Source organism: Hyperolius riggenbachi, chromosome 3 (genome assembly GCF_040937935.1).
Source record: "Hyperolius riggenbachi isolate aHypRig1 chromosome 3, aHypRig1.pri, whole genome shotgun sequence".
NCBI classification, from domain to species: Eukaryota; Metazoa; Chordata; class Amphibia; order Anura; family Hyperoliidae; genus Hyperolius; species Hyperolius riggenbachi.
In genome coordinates, this window is record NC_090648.1 from 35,841,011 (window position 1) to 35,857,248 (window position 16,238).

Sequence of the window (16,238 nt, forward strand, 5' to 3'; positions counted from 1 at the left end):
ACCCACGGCTACCACCGATCTCACCGCTCTCTCCCCGCCGCAGGCCCCTCTTTCTGCCGTCACTATGACGTCAGAGCTCTGTGTGCCGGTCAGGAGCCGCTTTCATTGTCTCTTGACGCTGTCCATCAATGTCAGCCAATGTGATTGGCTCACAGTGATTACGCGGTCAGGAACCAATGAAAGCAGCTCCTGACCAGCTCACAGACCTCTGCCGTCATATAGACAGCAGGGTTAATGAACTCCAAAATCGGCGGGAGCAGCGAAAGTGCACGGCGTACTAGTTGAAGTCTAGGTCCTGTCAGAGATGTGCAGCCACCTGCAGGACGCAGATTTAAACTATCGCAGTCCAGAAGCAGTCAATAGGTGCTTTAGTTACTTATGAAAAGACACTTTACCTTCAGTAAGGTATTAGGGACCCAACACTCTTTTTTGCCAGGGGGTCTATTTTACCATAAATTGGTCCTGATTGAGGGTAGAGATGATGGATGGGAAGCTTAATTTCAGACTTGGTGCAGGGATAATTGCAGTTTAATCGCAGCTTGATTTTAGACCAATCAAATGCAGTTTCTTATGTTTTGACTTGGTTTAATTGCAACCCTGCATACAAATTACAACAAACAAGTTGGAGAAATTGGCAATCTCTACTTTTAGGTATTGTTCTTCTATCACATTAGTAAAAAGTTAACAAATATGTGGATAGAGTCTAATTCCTGGTTGATGTTGAGTAATCTTCTAAAATAGCAATATAGATGTAGATTTTCTTAGACCAAATTCTTTATCATGTTGTACAGCTTCCTAAAATATCTAAGAAGCTTAGATTTGACTCCGGGTATCATATTTATGAAGGCTTTTCATAGCTGCAGGTTTCACTTATGTCCTCTAGAGCTCCTTCTTCCATGTGGAGGTGACCCAGGAAGAGTGTTGATGTTCTCTTGTCTCTGGTGTCTGGAAATCACAGCTCGTGTGTTTAGCTGTGGTTGCAGAAGGATGATGTAGACTTTGGGTGAAAAAATGCAGAAGAAGAGCCCAGCACTGGAAGACAAAATGGCAAAGATCTCTGTTGCTATGGCCTGCTTTCCGTGGGTACTGAAGTAGGCTGGAACAAAAGATATCCAGACACTGAGGAACACTAACATGCTGAAGGTAATATGAGTAGCCTCGTTGAAGGCTCCAGGTAGTTTCCTGGCCAAGAAAGCCACCACAAAGCAGACAGTAGAGAGCAGTCCAAGGTAACCCAGCATGAACCAAAAACCAAGGCCATCATTGCACTGGATAATTATTTTTCCCACCAGGCTTTTAGTATCATGCTCTGGAACTGGTGGACCCAGTAGGAGCCACGAGAAGCAAAATGTTAACTGAATAGCCGTGCAGAGAATTGAAAATAGGACTGGCCACCAGGGTCCTCTTGGCACTCTTAGACACCCTCCTGGGTGGTTGGCACGGAAGGCCAAAATAACAATGACTGTCTTGGCCAGAAGGCAGGATATACAAAGAGCAAAGGTCACACCAAATGCAGCTTGCCGAATAAAACAGGTCCGATTTCCTGGAAGAAGAAGAAGAAGTATTGGGCAAAGAAAAGAGAAGGTGAGAGCAACCAGAAAGATAAAGCTAAGTGCACAATTGTTAGCACGAACCAGAGGGGTTGCTTTGTTCTTGATGAAGAGGAGTAGGACTATGATTGGCAAGGTAGAACTCAAGATGGATGCAGTTCCAAGAGAGATGCCAAGGGCTTCAGAAAAGGTGAGTAACTCCACCTCTCGTGGGATGCACTGATTGCGAGACTCATTTGACCACTCTTCCTCTGGGCAACGAAAGCAGTCGATGGCATCTGCCAAAGAAAAATTAAGATGCATCAGTCGTCCAGACTCCAGTCATATAGGGTTCACATACAATTTCATGCTACAGTTGGAAAACCATGGAATTAATATTTCCATTAGAAAGGCTTAGACTACACTCAAAGGTTAGTGGTGATTTCCAATCCCCACCATCACTAAGGAGCTTCTTTCTCTAGACAATAGCTACAGTAATTGTCAGTTAGCAGCTTACTGTCCAAAAGCTTATTTTCAGTTTAATGTTTTTAAACTATCCCTGCAAAACTTTATATTGATATTTATTTTTATAAAAAGGTGTACTCTCAGCCCCCAAGTCTTATCCGGTTCCAGATGACAGAGATTGAAATCTACGCCTTGTTTGTCAGCTGTTATCCCTGCCAGGGCGTAGATTTCAATCACTTATGCGATGAGGTCTCATCATCGCTATTGCCAGAGCTCCGTGTGCTGTCCTGACCCCCGTGATCACTGTGATCCAATCAGAGTGATCACAGCTCCATTTTCAGAAGAAATCTCTGGTCCTTAAGGGGTCAGAGACTGCAGATTTTAGGGTGTTTTCACTAAACTGTGGTAAGCAGAAGGACGAGTAAAGTGGAATGCAATATATTACATACAATGCATTATGCTCTACTTATTGTGGGTAAGACTTTACACATCTTGTTCTGCTTACCACAATTTATAAGAATTGTAGAAGCCGGCACCATCCAAAAATGAGTTTATGCTCTTTTATTCAAGTAGTAAGGCACCAAGACCACGAGACATAGGAACTCTTTCTTCCCTTTTGCCATGGGCCTCCTGAACTCCCTTAACATTCTCTCACCCTCTATCAGTGTCCTACCAACTGCAAAGTAGCGGTACGCAAAGGGAATACGTTTTCTATTTCGAACAACCAGTCACCAGCCACCACATTTATACTGATTGCCTTTCCCTGCACCTTTTTGGTAGACTTCAGCAGTGTGTCTGGAAAGATGCATACTGACGATGAATTTATATTTGTGTACCTACATATTTGAGCATTTTTGTATTACTGTCATGTTCTTATTGTATCGCCTTTTGTCTATGTACCTCTCAGAAGCTATGTATGTGTTGTGCCAAATCCAATTCCGGGCATGACTCAGTCAAGCTTGGCAAAATAAACTATTCTGATTCTGATTACAGCTTTAAATGCTTCAACATTTTGAGGCAACCGCCTCTTTATCAAGCTAGTGCTGCATGTCATATACAACTAAACCGCATTGTTCACATTTATATAGTCAACATGGTTAATCAGCAGACAATCACAAAACATAATACTCATCACCCATCATAATGGTCCTTGTATCAGTGGACCTGATGGGGAACTTTCCTGCTGCTATCTAATAGGACAGTTCAAAGTGGAGACCTCCCACTTCCCACACCCACCTTGTATCACCGTTGCACCTTAGTTGTCTGTTAATCGCTCCATTACTCCAGTCAGGCCGCCCACGGCAGACCTGACAGAGAACAGTGTGCACGGCCGCTCGAGTTGTCTGCACTCTTAGGGTTAGGCATCGGTGGGTCAGTTAGAGTTAGGCATTGGTAGGGGAGGATTGGTTAGGGTTCGGCGTCGGTGGGGGAGATCAGTTTAGGCTAGGCATTGGTAAAGAAAAGGCTCATGCTAGAATAGGGGTAGGTTTAGTGTTAGTAAAATATACAGATATTTTACTATCAAAATGACCACTGCCCAATGGTGGAATATTGGCAGTTTTACCGATATTCCAGTGTTTCCAGTGCTCAGATTTCCCTGGCACCCTTTTTTCATGTACTCCCAAATATGACATTTCTCTTACTTACTTGTTGCATTAGATATTGCTCCTGTTGCACAAGGAATACAGTCAAAGCAGCAGTTGGGTTTATCGCAACGTGTGGCTTTTCGGAACCCTGGATGGCAATTCTCTGAACACACTGAAACAGGAGGCTGAAACAAATGGTTAAACTATGATAACCTATTCTGAGAATGTCAATAAGTATCTACAAACAACTTTGTCTTGGCATGCTTTTCCCTTTACCTGACCAAACAGCTCTCTCCAACGAATTTCACTTTGGTTGATAAACAAATCTTGACCCAAAACAGCACCGCTTTTGTAACTTCCTACTTTCAGCCAGCTGGTGGTTCCTGTTGGACTTTCTTGCCAGTTAATGATGTCATAAATTGCTGGTGCATTTCCAATTGAGTCAAAATATAGGTCATCTCCAATGTTTCCTTTCAGTTGTACTCTCTGAAGGTAGTAAAAAAGCTGTAACATGAAGTGAATGACAGAAATCGGGAATGGGGACATTCAAGAAATTAATCATAACTTCTTTACTCAAAACTTGGTTCTAAAATTAAAAGGCATTCAAGACAACTGTCAATTCTCACCTGCCATGGCTGAAAATGTTGAATGTCTACACAAGAACTTTTATCTGAAGAGTTCTTCATTGGATACAGACAAGTGACCACATCATGAAGAGCTTTGGCAACCATCTTCACTGCTTTGTAGACATTGTATGTTACTCGGAGGTCACTGATGTCTGAGAATATCTGCAGAGAAGCAGGATCTTCCATTCCCGTGCACAGTGATTCTGTAGATGGTGAAGTTCTTGAGATAGATGTTGCACTAGTTGAGGAAATAGAAACAGGGTAAGCTAACCATATGGAATTAGGAGGCATTGTTGTATTAACAGTTTCAGATGTTCCGAAATGTCCATAGGATGCATTATTTGGAAGAAAGAGTGACAGGTTTTGACTTTTGAGCCAATGACAGCTAAATGCTTCCTCCCAGAACTCCAAAAACCATGGATGACTTTTATATTGGTTGGGATGTAACCCAAAGACAAATTCTTTGAATCCTGGAGCAGCTCCATTGCGAAGGACAAGTCCTAGAGATCCTCTTAGAAAGTGGGAGAGCCTCCGGGCTACTAATATAGGAGATGTTGACCATGCATCAGCAGATAACCAGATTCTGTTTGTCCTGTCATCATTCTGTGACATCTCCAACAAAACAGGATTCAGGTAGGCTTCCAAAGAGAACACAACTACAACATTGGCTCTTGACGCTCTGATGACTTCTGCCACCTGAATGACATCTTTTGCAGAAGAAGGAACAGCCTCCCAAAAAGCTAGACAGGCTCCTGATGCCACCATCTCTTCCTTAAATGTCTGGCCTAAGGTGGAAGCACTCGTTTCCTGAGACAGGACACCAACCCATGTCCAACCAAAGTCCTGAAGAAGGCGAGCGAGGCCTTGAGCTTGTGAGGAAACTGTTGGGGCAACACTGAGGGTTGATGGAAACAGGAAGTGATTGCTGAGTTTGGCTGGAGGAGTGAAGTAGCTGATCTGTAAGTGCATATAGTCCAGTATTAATATTTTGTTTGTGAAGAAAAATAAATCTACATTAAGTGCTATTTCGGGTCCTTATGTATTTGTGTATGTGTGTTTAAAAGATGTAAAAGATACAAATGTTTCTATCTAGGTGTCCACCAGCCATTGGGTTTCCATCTCACATGCAGCAGAGGTCTCACACAGGACACAGGGAAAGAGATATTAAAGAGGAACTGTCGCGGAAATCTTAAAATTTAAAACACATACAAATAAGAAGTACATTTCTTCCAAAATAAAATGAACCATCAATTACTTTTCTCCTATGTTGCTGTCACTTACAGTAGGTAGTAGAAATCTGACATTACCGACAGGTTTTGGGCTAGTCCATCTCTTCATGGGAGATTCTCAGCATGGCCTGTATTCTTTATAAAGACATTCCCTCAAAAAGATTTATACAAAGATGCTGGACAGCCTCCTTGCTCACTGTACACTTTTTTGACAGTTGGACAGAGCAACTGCCATTCTCTAGGTGTTTTTAAAAATAAAGTAAACCCCTATGAGAAGATGGGCTAGTCCAAAATCTGTCGGTAATGTCATATTTCTACTACTTACTGTAAGTGACAGTAACATAGGAAAAAGTAATGTATGGCTAATTTTACTCAGGAAGAAATGTACTTCATATGTTTACATTATTTTAAATTGTAAGAATTTTGCGACAGAGGACCATTAAGGTATACCCAGACAGACCCAGAACCACCTGAAAGTTATAAAGGGCTTAAAGTAAACCTGTACTGACAAAAATAGCCCGAGGGTATTTACATCGGGATGGGAAGCCTCTGGTCTTTTGAATGTGCTGCAGAGCGGACGCGATCAGGCTCGCTATTTACACCATCGGAAAGCCGCTACTGCTCCTGCACTGGATCCCTGAAGTAGTAGGGAATTTTGGGGGAAGCCAGCACTGGATCCCGAAGGCTACAGAGGATGGGGCAAGCCTCATTAGGATCCTGAGGCTTCCCCTCCTGAGGTATCCCATAGCATAGGGGCTGTTTTTTTGTTTGTTGCAGGTGTACTTTAGGGACCAAAAAGCCCTCTATAAAAAAAAAAAACAATACTAAATTTAATTTTAGCCTTCTTAAAGCAGAAGACATTCGCAGTAATAGGGGCAACACAGTGGCATAGTTGGTTTCCTCCAGGCTGTCTCCTTTAGTCCCCGTAATCACTCCTTGAAAAATTTGACTTTTGGCTAAATTTTCCCTACCATAGTCATATGTCTATGTATGTATCGTGTAGTGTATGTATCGTAGTCTAGGGCCAGTTTAGGGGGAAGCTAATTAACTTATCTGTATGTTTTTGTTATGTGGGAGGAAACCCACATGGGAGAACATACAAACTCTGTGCAGATAGTGGCCTGGATGGAATTCGAACCAAGTACCCAGTGCTACGCTATGCCCTTGAAAGTATTATTTAGTATAGTGACAAATAGTAGAATGCAGTGTAGATACCAGGGGCATAACTAGGCCCCACCAGGCCCCCCTGCAGAATTTCTGAGTGCCCCCCCGGGCCCGCTCGGAGCCGTTTTGGGGGGCTGGAGGGGTCGCAGCATGAGAGGAGAGCTTGGTGGCACGTCGGTTTATACAGGAAGTCGCGTCAGAGACTAGAGAGAGGAACGCACGCTGGAGTGCACGGAAAGGTATGTATCTGTCTGCTGCCCGCCGCTGCCCGGACTCTAATTTAAAGTGGAGGGGGGAGCGCAGAGGTGAGAGCCCCGAGGTGAGGGAGGGGGGGGGGAACGTCCCCCCTCCCCTCCGAATGTGGCCATGACTTTCCCCTCGTGCTGCCACCCCTCCAGCCCCCACAAAACGGCCCCGAGCGGGCCCCAGAGGGCCCCCCCCCCCCGCAGGAGCAGGGGCTGCAGGCCCTATTGTTACGTCAGTGGTAGATACACATTTTTACAGTAATTATCCTGAGTTCAGCATCAGAAACACTTCCTCTAGCTATATATAGCTGTGTATTGAGTATGTAACCCCGCTCACCCAGTGATGTCACAGCTAAGGCTGATTAGGTATGAGGATTTCTCAGTCCACAGAGCATTCTGGGAGACGTGTATATTTTCTACTGGCTTTGGGAATCTCAAAAATCAAACATTCCGCAGAGCTGCATCTGCCATTGCTAAAAATGTCCCCGTCTGTGATAGATTTCAGAATGTAAATTGGGGAGAGGAAAGATTGTACAGATTGTCAGCTAACACTGACTAAGGGCCTGAGACCAGTGATGCAGTTGTATCTGCTTCTGTCCACTTTTCAGCATCTCTAATGGTGCCCATACATGGTACAATAAAATTGTTTGATTTTCCAGTTTATTCGAGCAAAATGATCAAATCGATTGAAAGTCGAATATGTTTTTTTTCAATCAAGAAAAAAGAACGATTATCCCGTTTTTTTCAATAACAATTAGATCGGACATGTGGGAAAACGCTTTATATTCAATCTAACAGAATAATCGAATGAAATTATCTAATCGAAAAAAATGAAATAATTGTACCATGTATGGGCACCATAACATTGATGTGTAACTAAAAAGCGGATACAACTGCATCAGTGGGCTCAGGCCCTAAATAATTTATGAACGAATATTGTAAAAAAAGGAAAAAAAAAAAAAAGAAAAGCATTTTTGTTAATTACATTATTTTCACAACAGTTCCTCTTTGAATACAGGTGATCTTAAAATGCCGTCCGCGGTGACTTACCTGCGGGTATTTATAAAGTCCAAAAACACCGGCCAGACTTATTGCCGAATCTTCCCCTGAGTCTACAAGCACAGCAGCCAGCCTCGGCGGTGGACCCTGACAGTGATAGCCTATCGGACCTCCGTGAACTCCTGAGAGCAGCCATGAAGCTCCCCCTAGTGCCGCTGTCGCATCATGGCAGGAGTCTATCACTGCTGCCCCCAGTGTCAGGTTGGTTAGTGGCCTCAGCATCTGGTTCACTTCCTGTACCGCAAAGAGGAAAGCCAGGAACCAGCGGAAAGCCCGAAAACTGAACCTGCATTGGGAAATATAGAATAATCTTTAAAGAGAATCTGAACCGTCCGATTTGTATAATAAAAAACATACCAATTGAGTCACTGTGATCTCCTGGATTCCTCTTTGCCATTCCTGTCGCTCCCCGCCACAATCCTGGATTTTAATCGCCAGTTTTAGGCAGTATTTACAAATAAAAAACATGGCCGCTAACTTAGAAGTGATGTATATGTATATATATATATATATATATATATATATATATATATATATATATATACATATATATATATATATATATATATATATATATATATATATATATATATATATATATATATATATATATATATATCAATATCATGTTACAGTATACTACACATTTCTATTACAAAGTGAATTATCTGCACTCTTGTCAGGGATTCACACAGTTTCTTAGCATGGCAAGCTGAAACTGAGAGCAGAGACCTGTCTGTGAGAGATAAACAAAGCACACACACACAGAGCCTGGAGGGGGAGTGCAGAGGGCATGCATAACTTCTCCCTATCACAGCAGAGCAGTGCATTCCTTCCTGGGTCGACAAAGCCTGACAAAGGAAAGAAGATAAGATATATTACAGAGGCAGTGCAACTAGAAAAGGCTGCAGTAATCCAGACCACATTAGAACAGGTATAGGAACTTAGAGGATAGAAGAAATAAGGCTGAAAAGTTTGTTACAGAGTCTCTTTAAGAATGATCTGTAAAATACATACAAAATTTCTGGTAAGTCTTTGGAACACGGCCAGGAGCAGATTTCTAGAAAGGCCACAAAGGCCTCGGTCTTGACCAAACGGGTGGCCTGAGATGAAAGAGGGGTTGCTGCATATGGAATAGGGAGGCAGCAAAAGGGAGTAACACATGAAAGAAGGGCTGAGGCCCCAGAAAGCTGTACATGAATGTTACACATGGAAGAGGGGGCTGAACATAGAGTAGGAATTCAGCTGCTGCACATGGAAGCAGGGTCATAACTAGAAATCACTTGGCCCCCCTGCAAAACTTTGGATGGGGCCCTCGCGCCCCTGACAGATGAGTGTGCTCCCATTCCCAGCTTCTCATTACACTCACTCTGTCCACCTCCCATGGAGCAGAACTGGCTCTGCAGCCTCACTACAGTACACAGCACTAGAGGAGGAGGGGTAGCGAGGTTGGGGGCAGGGCGCTGTACACTAGACTCTGCTACACACTAAATAGGGACTGTCCACAAATATTTGTCTACAAAACTTTGTATTTTTCCTTATCAGTAACTAAGCAGATGCTGTCCTTATAACAATTGTGCATAAAGCTTTTTCCCTCCGTGCTCTTAGTTGTCAGTCTCTCAGGACAGGGAAGATAAACTCCTCCTCCTACGGGGCCCCCTGCGGCTTCTGGGTCCCCGGGGGACCGTCCCCCTGCGGCTGCATCCCTTGCAGGGTCTATTGTTACGCCCCTGCATGGAAGGGAACAAAGAATTTGGCTTAGGTACTGAAAATGTATAAATCCGGCCTTTGGTATCGCAGCTATGGCATGGGACAGGTGGTTAGACTGAACAAGGGAGGACTCACACTTACACACTATAAAATGTACATGTATATCAGGGGTCAGGAACCTTTTTGGCTGATGGAGCCATAAACACCACATATGTTAAAATGTAATTACGTGAGAGCCATACAATATGTTTCAAACTGGGACAGTAGGGCTCACGTCCCTGTTGCCATGGTGATGTGTATACAGTTGATCCGCCGGGCAGCGGAAGTGTCAGACACGTCTTCAGATTCTCTTGGGTTTCAGCAACATCAATTTCCCCGAGAGCCAGAGAGGAGGAATACCGACTAACAGCTTGTACAATTAGCTAGGTGACTTGGGGGTTTAATCACTTTGTAGGACGAGATCCCCGCAGTTTGGCCCAATAGGCTGCCTGTCAAGTGACAAGCAGCCTATTGGGCCAATCAAAGTGCTGGTATCTCGTTCTACAAAGTCAGTGGACCTGACAGGGTCCAGAGTGGGACAATTGGAGCGGCCGTTAGTTTTGCGTGTGAGTAAGTTAGTAGTGCATGCTACAGCAGTAGCGTTCACTACTTTGAAATGTTACTTGTGCTGCCACACTAAGCTGCGCTGCTTGATCAGTGTAGCTTAGTGAATCAACCCCTACTGATTTGTCTGTGAGTCAGATGTAGCCATCAAAAGAGCCACATCCGTCTCCCGAGCCATAGGTTCCCTACCCCTGATGTATATAGTAGCAGCGCTAACATTTACATTTGGAAAATACAGTACATGCACTGGCGGTCTGATAAACGAATGCGTGCCCCCAGAAATGCAGACATGTTTGGTGTGTACAGACTTAAAGAGAACCTGAAGTGACAGGAATGTGGAGGCTGCCATCTTCACTCTTTGATAAACAATGCCAGTTGCCTGACTCTGTGCTGACACCTAATCCTGTCACTGGCCCAGCAGTTACAGATCAGAGGCTGGGACTCTGGCGTGACTCCGCTGGCTGCATGCTTGTTGCAGACCTAGGGCTTGATTCACAAAGCGGTGCTAACAGTTAGCACGCTGGTGAAAAGTCCTTTATCACGCCTAAACTCAGTTTAGGCGTGATAAGTTTAGGCGTGATAAGTTTAGGTGTGATAAGTTTAGGTGTGATAAGTTTAGGCGTGATAAGTTTAGGTGTGATAAGTTTAGGCATGATAAGTTTAGGTGTGATAAGTTTAGGCGTGATAACTATAGCACCACCTGGGTTAGCACCGCAGTGCACAGCTGATCAAAAGTTTTGCGCTAGCAAAGTCTGGTGCACTTCGCATAGAGTTTAATGGCGCTGCTTTGCGTGCGGGACTTTGTGCGCGATCTAAACGTATCTAAACTTATCACGCCTAAACTTATCACGCCTAAACTGGCTTTTCACCAGCGTGGTGCAATGGTTATCACGCCTAAAGTCTTTTAGGCGTGCTAACTGGGTTAGCACCGCTTTGTGAATCAGGCCCCAGGTGTGTGACTCAAACACAACTGAAGCCAAAAGCTCAGCATGACTGCCAGGCAACTTGCATTGTTTATAAGGGAATGAAGATGGCAGCCCCCATATCCCTATCACTTCAGGTTGATAAAAATGATCCCTGCATTTTGAATTCCAGCTAGCTATACATTTTTAATGTGAACATTCTTTATTAGTGTTGACCTGGAATTTTGCATCAAAATCTGCAATTAAGATTCAAAATCATTTTGTAACATTTCGGTCAAATTCGTAATGAATTTTGTGCGTAGCAGTACTTACGTTCCGTAATTTTCTGATCATGTGTAATAAAATGAAATTTTAATCTGTGGGAACAAGTGTAAAAAAAAGTTTTTCAAAAATTATTCAGAAAATAAAATAAATATATAAAATTAATCATTTAAAAAAATTCTAAGAATTTTGTATTTTTTAAACTGGGTAAAATGACTGTTTAATGTGTAAAATGTGTATGCAGATACCAAGTTCAAGTTTCTGCATACACATTTTATACCTTTTAAGGCAAACCTGTGACATTTCATGGTGGGGTGTAACTAGAGAGTAGCAGTCTCTGCAATCTCCGGGGGGCCCAAAGCTGTGGGGGTCCCCAACTACTGACCTGCCCTTCCTCCGATACAGGGGACTATACTTCACATCAGGAGTTTTTGTGGCTACACTTGTTATGGGTGAGAAGATCATGATGGCCACTCTTGTTTTATGACTATTGTGAGATGGGCCCCCAGCAGAGCCAGGACAAGGTCCTCCAACACCCAAGGCTGAGACACCAAAGTGCGCCCCTCCATCCCTCCCACCCCAGCCGTCACACAATAATTGCTATTAGACTAAGAGGCGCCCCCTGTCCCCCAACACCTTAATCTCTAGTTATCTGGCTTGCAGTCACTGCCATGTGTCCTCTTTTCTTATTTTTCTCTGCTTCAAACACAATAAGGGAATGATGGCTGAGTGTGTTGTGCTCCCCCTTCTACACTGCGCCCTGAGGCTGGAGCCTCTCTCACCTCTGCCTCGGCCCGGTCCTGGCCCCCAGGCTGTAAAGGGCACCAGAGGGGGGGGGGGACAAAGGAAGGGGTGTGACCATTGGGGGACCCCATCAAAGTTTCGCTGGGGGGCCCCATGAATTGTAGTTATGCCAATGTCTGTAGGATCCAGAGGCTCCCTCTATTTGGGTAAATATGTGACCTTCTTTTTAAAGTCACAGGTTTGCTTTAAATTGTATAAAATGTGTATACTATGCAGAACTCTGAGCCCAGTATATACTAAAGTGTACTGCAGATACAAGGTCTTTTTTTGAAATGTTTTTATTTTACTTGTTCCCACTTGTTTCAGTTTTTTTGCAAACAGTTTTCGTTTCTGCAAATTACGCAAAAAGTCTATTACATCGGCCGCGTTCATAATTCCACAAAACTTTCAAGATTTAGGAATGGATGATGAGAAATGAAGTAAATTCCGAAATCATAATTACCTGTAATCCTAATTGCAAAATTTTACGCGAACTTTCACATAAGCGAAATTAGCGCATTCCGATCGTCTCTATTCTTAATCCCAGGAAAGCGTTACGGAAATACAGAAAGACGTGTTTAGGACTGATATGCTGGCACTGGTATGTAGGGAAAGTCAATAAGATGTAAATAATTTTCAGTTGATGCACGATTATGCAAATTTTTATATGCAAATTTATGCACCTTGAAAATGGCCAATAAAATTTTACCTTAGCAGGATTTGATAAGTTCATTTTTAAGCTGTATAAATAGAATATTTGCATTATGCTGAGTGAAATCAAAATGATTTGCATCTCATAGACCATCCCTGCTGGTAAGTTTACAGCATTTCACTTGAAGGGTCCATGCCCAGTTCACATACTGACCCTTGGCATGTGTGAGAGCCTGGAGGTACCGTGAAGTTCTCTTGTGAAGTTCCGGGGTTTAGGTGGAGAGGAAACACTGCGCCCAGTAATATATCAGCCTTCTGTACGTACCCCGTCACCCCCCGCTGGTGAAGAACGCACCCTGACTTCACGGGGGTTACACAAACCAAGAGAAGATGTACGCTTACTGACCCAAGCCACATGGTCTTACGAAATGACAAACCAACCAAACTATCAACTGAAGACCAAAATATTCTTCAAGTGTTCTCCAGGTTGTGTCAGAAGAACATATATGTTGGTAGAGCAGTAGGAGTCGTGTCTCTTCTATGGAATGTGGCAATGGCTTGAGATACAGAGACCATGGCATATTCTGAATCAAAAGCTCGGTTCCTGGGAAGAAGCTCACTTAAATGAGTATTTAAAGGTTTCTGTTTACCCCAGAGGCGCACACACAGACGCCCCCGGGACCTCATCTTCCTGTCATGAAAGATAGAGATACACAGAGTGATGGCAGATGCTACCAACATTGCAAAGGAGAAATGATAACAAGCATAGAGCAGGGGTGTCCAACTGCATACGTTTAAAAAAGGTGTCTAGTAATATAAGCACTCGATCATGCCAATGGCAGAATATCGGTAATGTTACTGATATTCTACCATCGCCTTCCCTAGCCCACCCCTCACATGAATCCCCTACCTAACCCCAACACTAACTTCCCCCATCAATGCCTAACACTGATAGCCAATCTAAGGTTTACCTACATACAGTACTTTCCCTCCACCTCTACCTTACCTACTCTGATTTCCAGAGTTCGAATCCATGGTAGCCAATAGGGCCGTTTCTTGGGCAGTGTGGGCAGGGCGACCACCCTGGGTGCGGACCGGCAAGTAGAAGAAGGGGGGTGCAGGCAGAAGGACATAACTGCTAGATAGCTGGTGACACACGCACGAGCCAAGTGAAAGAGGATTACCAGTAGGGATTATCACATATATACAAATTAGTCAGAGTTGATGCAAATGTATGCATATTTTTTATGCAAATGTATGCAGCTTGAAAATGGGCCAATCAAGTTGAACCTGGGTTTAAATTGATTGGTCCATTTTCAAACTGCATATATTTGTATAAAAATGTGCATAATTTCGGAAGAATCTAGTTGATCATCCCTAAATACCAGCGCGATCACCTCCTTTGACTCCTCCTGGGCTGCCTGCGTCAGACGTCAAGTCATCATCACGTCACCACCGCGTGATGACACCTGATGTCCTGTAGCGGTACTGCAGGCTGTCAGTACGCAGTGCCCATGGAGGAGTCAGCTTTCCGGGCTCTCTTCACCTGTGTGTTTTCCTGGTCCCTGCTTCCTCCTGGATGAGTGGCTGGTCACTAGTAAGTAGGCAGATCTACTTGTGACCTGTGGCTGTGTGACTGTCCCTAAAGAGTAAGGGTTCACGAGTCCACGGGGGTGTGGGGTGCAATTTTTACACCCTCGCCCTGGGTGCAATTTAGCCTAGAAACTGCCCTGGTAGCCAAACACTGTGCACTGCTTAGTGATTCACCCAACCCCAGGTTTGGTTACATGATAACTGAACCCGCTATTTGGCTCCACTTTCTGGGAGTTAGTTATTATTAACCTATTTTGGTTCTTGGACGTAGAAACTACGTCCAGGAACCATGCACGCTACCGCGCGCTCCCGGCCCGTGGTTCGTTAGCCAGGCAATCAGTGAATCGGGCTATGGTGCCTGATCACTGATTCCTTTCCCCCGCTGAAAAAGCGACAGCTTCTCTCGGAAGCTGCGCCTTTTCTGGCTGTTCCCTCCTCGATGCGTCACTCTAAGCGTGTGTTACGCTTAGAGTGACGTCATGTAAACAAACGCATGGCCGCCATCTTGTGGCCAAAAAGTAAAACTACAACAAAAAGTGAAAAAAATTTAAATCAACACACAATTACATGAAAAAAATATGGTTTACATCCCACCCTCCCAAAAATACCCAAATAAAATGTTTAATATAAAAAAAAACAATAAAACATTACAATTAAAAAAAAACATGTAAATATTTACCTAAGGGTCTAAACTTTTTAAATATCAATGTAAAGATGAAATATTTCTATATTTTTTTTTTATTTTAAACTTGTAAATAGTGATAGATGCAAAATGGAAAAAATGCACCTTTATTTCCAAATAAAATATTGTCGCCATACATTATGATAGGGACATAATTTTAACGGTGTAATAACCGGGACATATGGGCAAATACAATATGTGAGTTTTAATTATGGAGGCATGTATTATTTTAAAACTATAATGGCTGAAAACTGAGAAATAATGAATTTTTTCCGTTTTTTCTTATTCTTCCTGTTAAAATGCATTTACAGTAAAGTGGCTCTTAGCAAAATGTACCCCCCAAAGAAAGCCTAATTGGTGGCAGAAAAAACAAGATATAGATCAGTTCATTGTGATAAGTAGTGATAAAGTTATAGGCTAATGAATGGGGGGTGAACATTGCTCAAGTGAAAACGACGGAACGCGAATGGGTTAAGTTACATAATTTGAGCTCGCATAGCTTCCCTATCAGTACAATTATGTGGCCTCTCATTGCTGTCTTATGGGCCATCCACAGCGTGCTGTGAGTAATATTATCAATGTCATTTTCTTAAGCGTAAATATATGTATTTTTCTCCTGAAAAATGTGTTTAATTGGCTTCAAACTTTATTCCCATCCTTGAGGCCTTGTTCACATTATAGGCGTATTTGTAAAAATGTAAGCGCAGGTAATTTTCAAAATTGCCCTGAAATTGCTTGTGCAATGATTCTCTATGAGAGAGTTCATATCTGAGCGGTTCGTTTGCGATCCGCTTAGAAAAGTGGTGCTTGGGCCATATTTGAGGTGAATTGCCTCAATGGAAGGTATAGGGAAAATGCAAAACGCTCACAAAATCGCTTTGGCAAGCGATTGCGTGAGCGTTAAAAAAAAAAATACATTGTATTTATTGTTTCCGGATTTTTTTCCAAATCAAAACACGGAAGCGCTCTGCAAAAGCGCTTACAAAAACGCACACAAAAATGAGCAAACGCCCAGAAAATTGCCAGAAAACGGTTTAAAAAAAGTGGGGAAAAAGCCCTCCGCGGACGGACACGCGAACCGAACGCAATGTGAAGAAAGGCCTGAAAGAGACACTGGCCCATATGCAAT

General features: G+C 43.3%; 1 protein-coding gene across 1 annotated transcript; it reads right to left on the reverse strand.

Annotated features, from left to right (window-relative positions):
* Positions 1–866: 866 nt before the first annotated feature.
* LOC137562017 (extracellular calcium-sensing receptor-like) lies at positions 867–5,175 on the reverse strand. The gene is made up of 4 exons (XM_068273359.1): positions 4,207–5,175; positions 3,857–4,066; positions 3,642–3,765; positions 867–1,828 (listed from the first exon to the last, which is right to left on the reverse strand). Exons 1-4 carry the CDS (start codon positions 5,173–5,175, stop codon positions 867–869), a joined length of 2,265 nt encoding a protein of 754 aa, XP_068129460.1.
* Between the last annotated feature and the right edge of the window lie 11,063 nt (positions 5,176–16,238).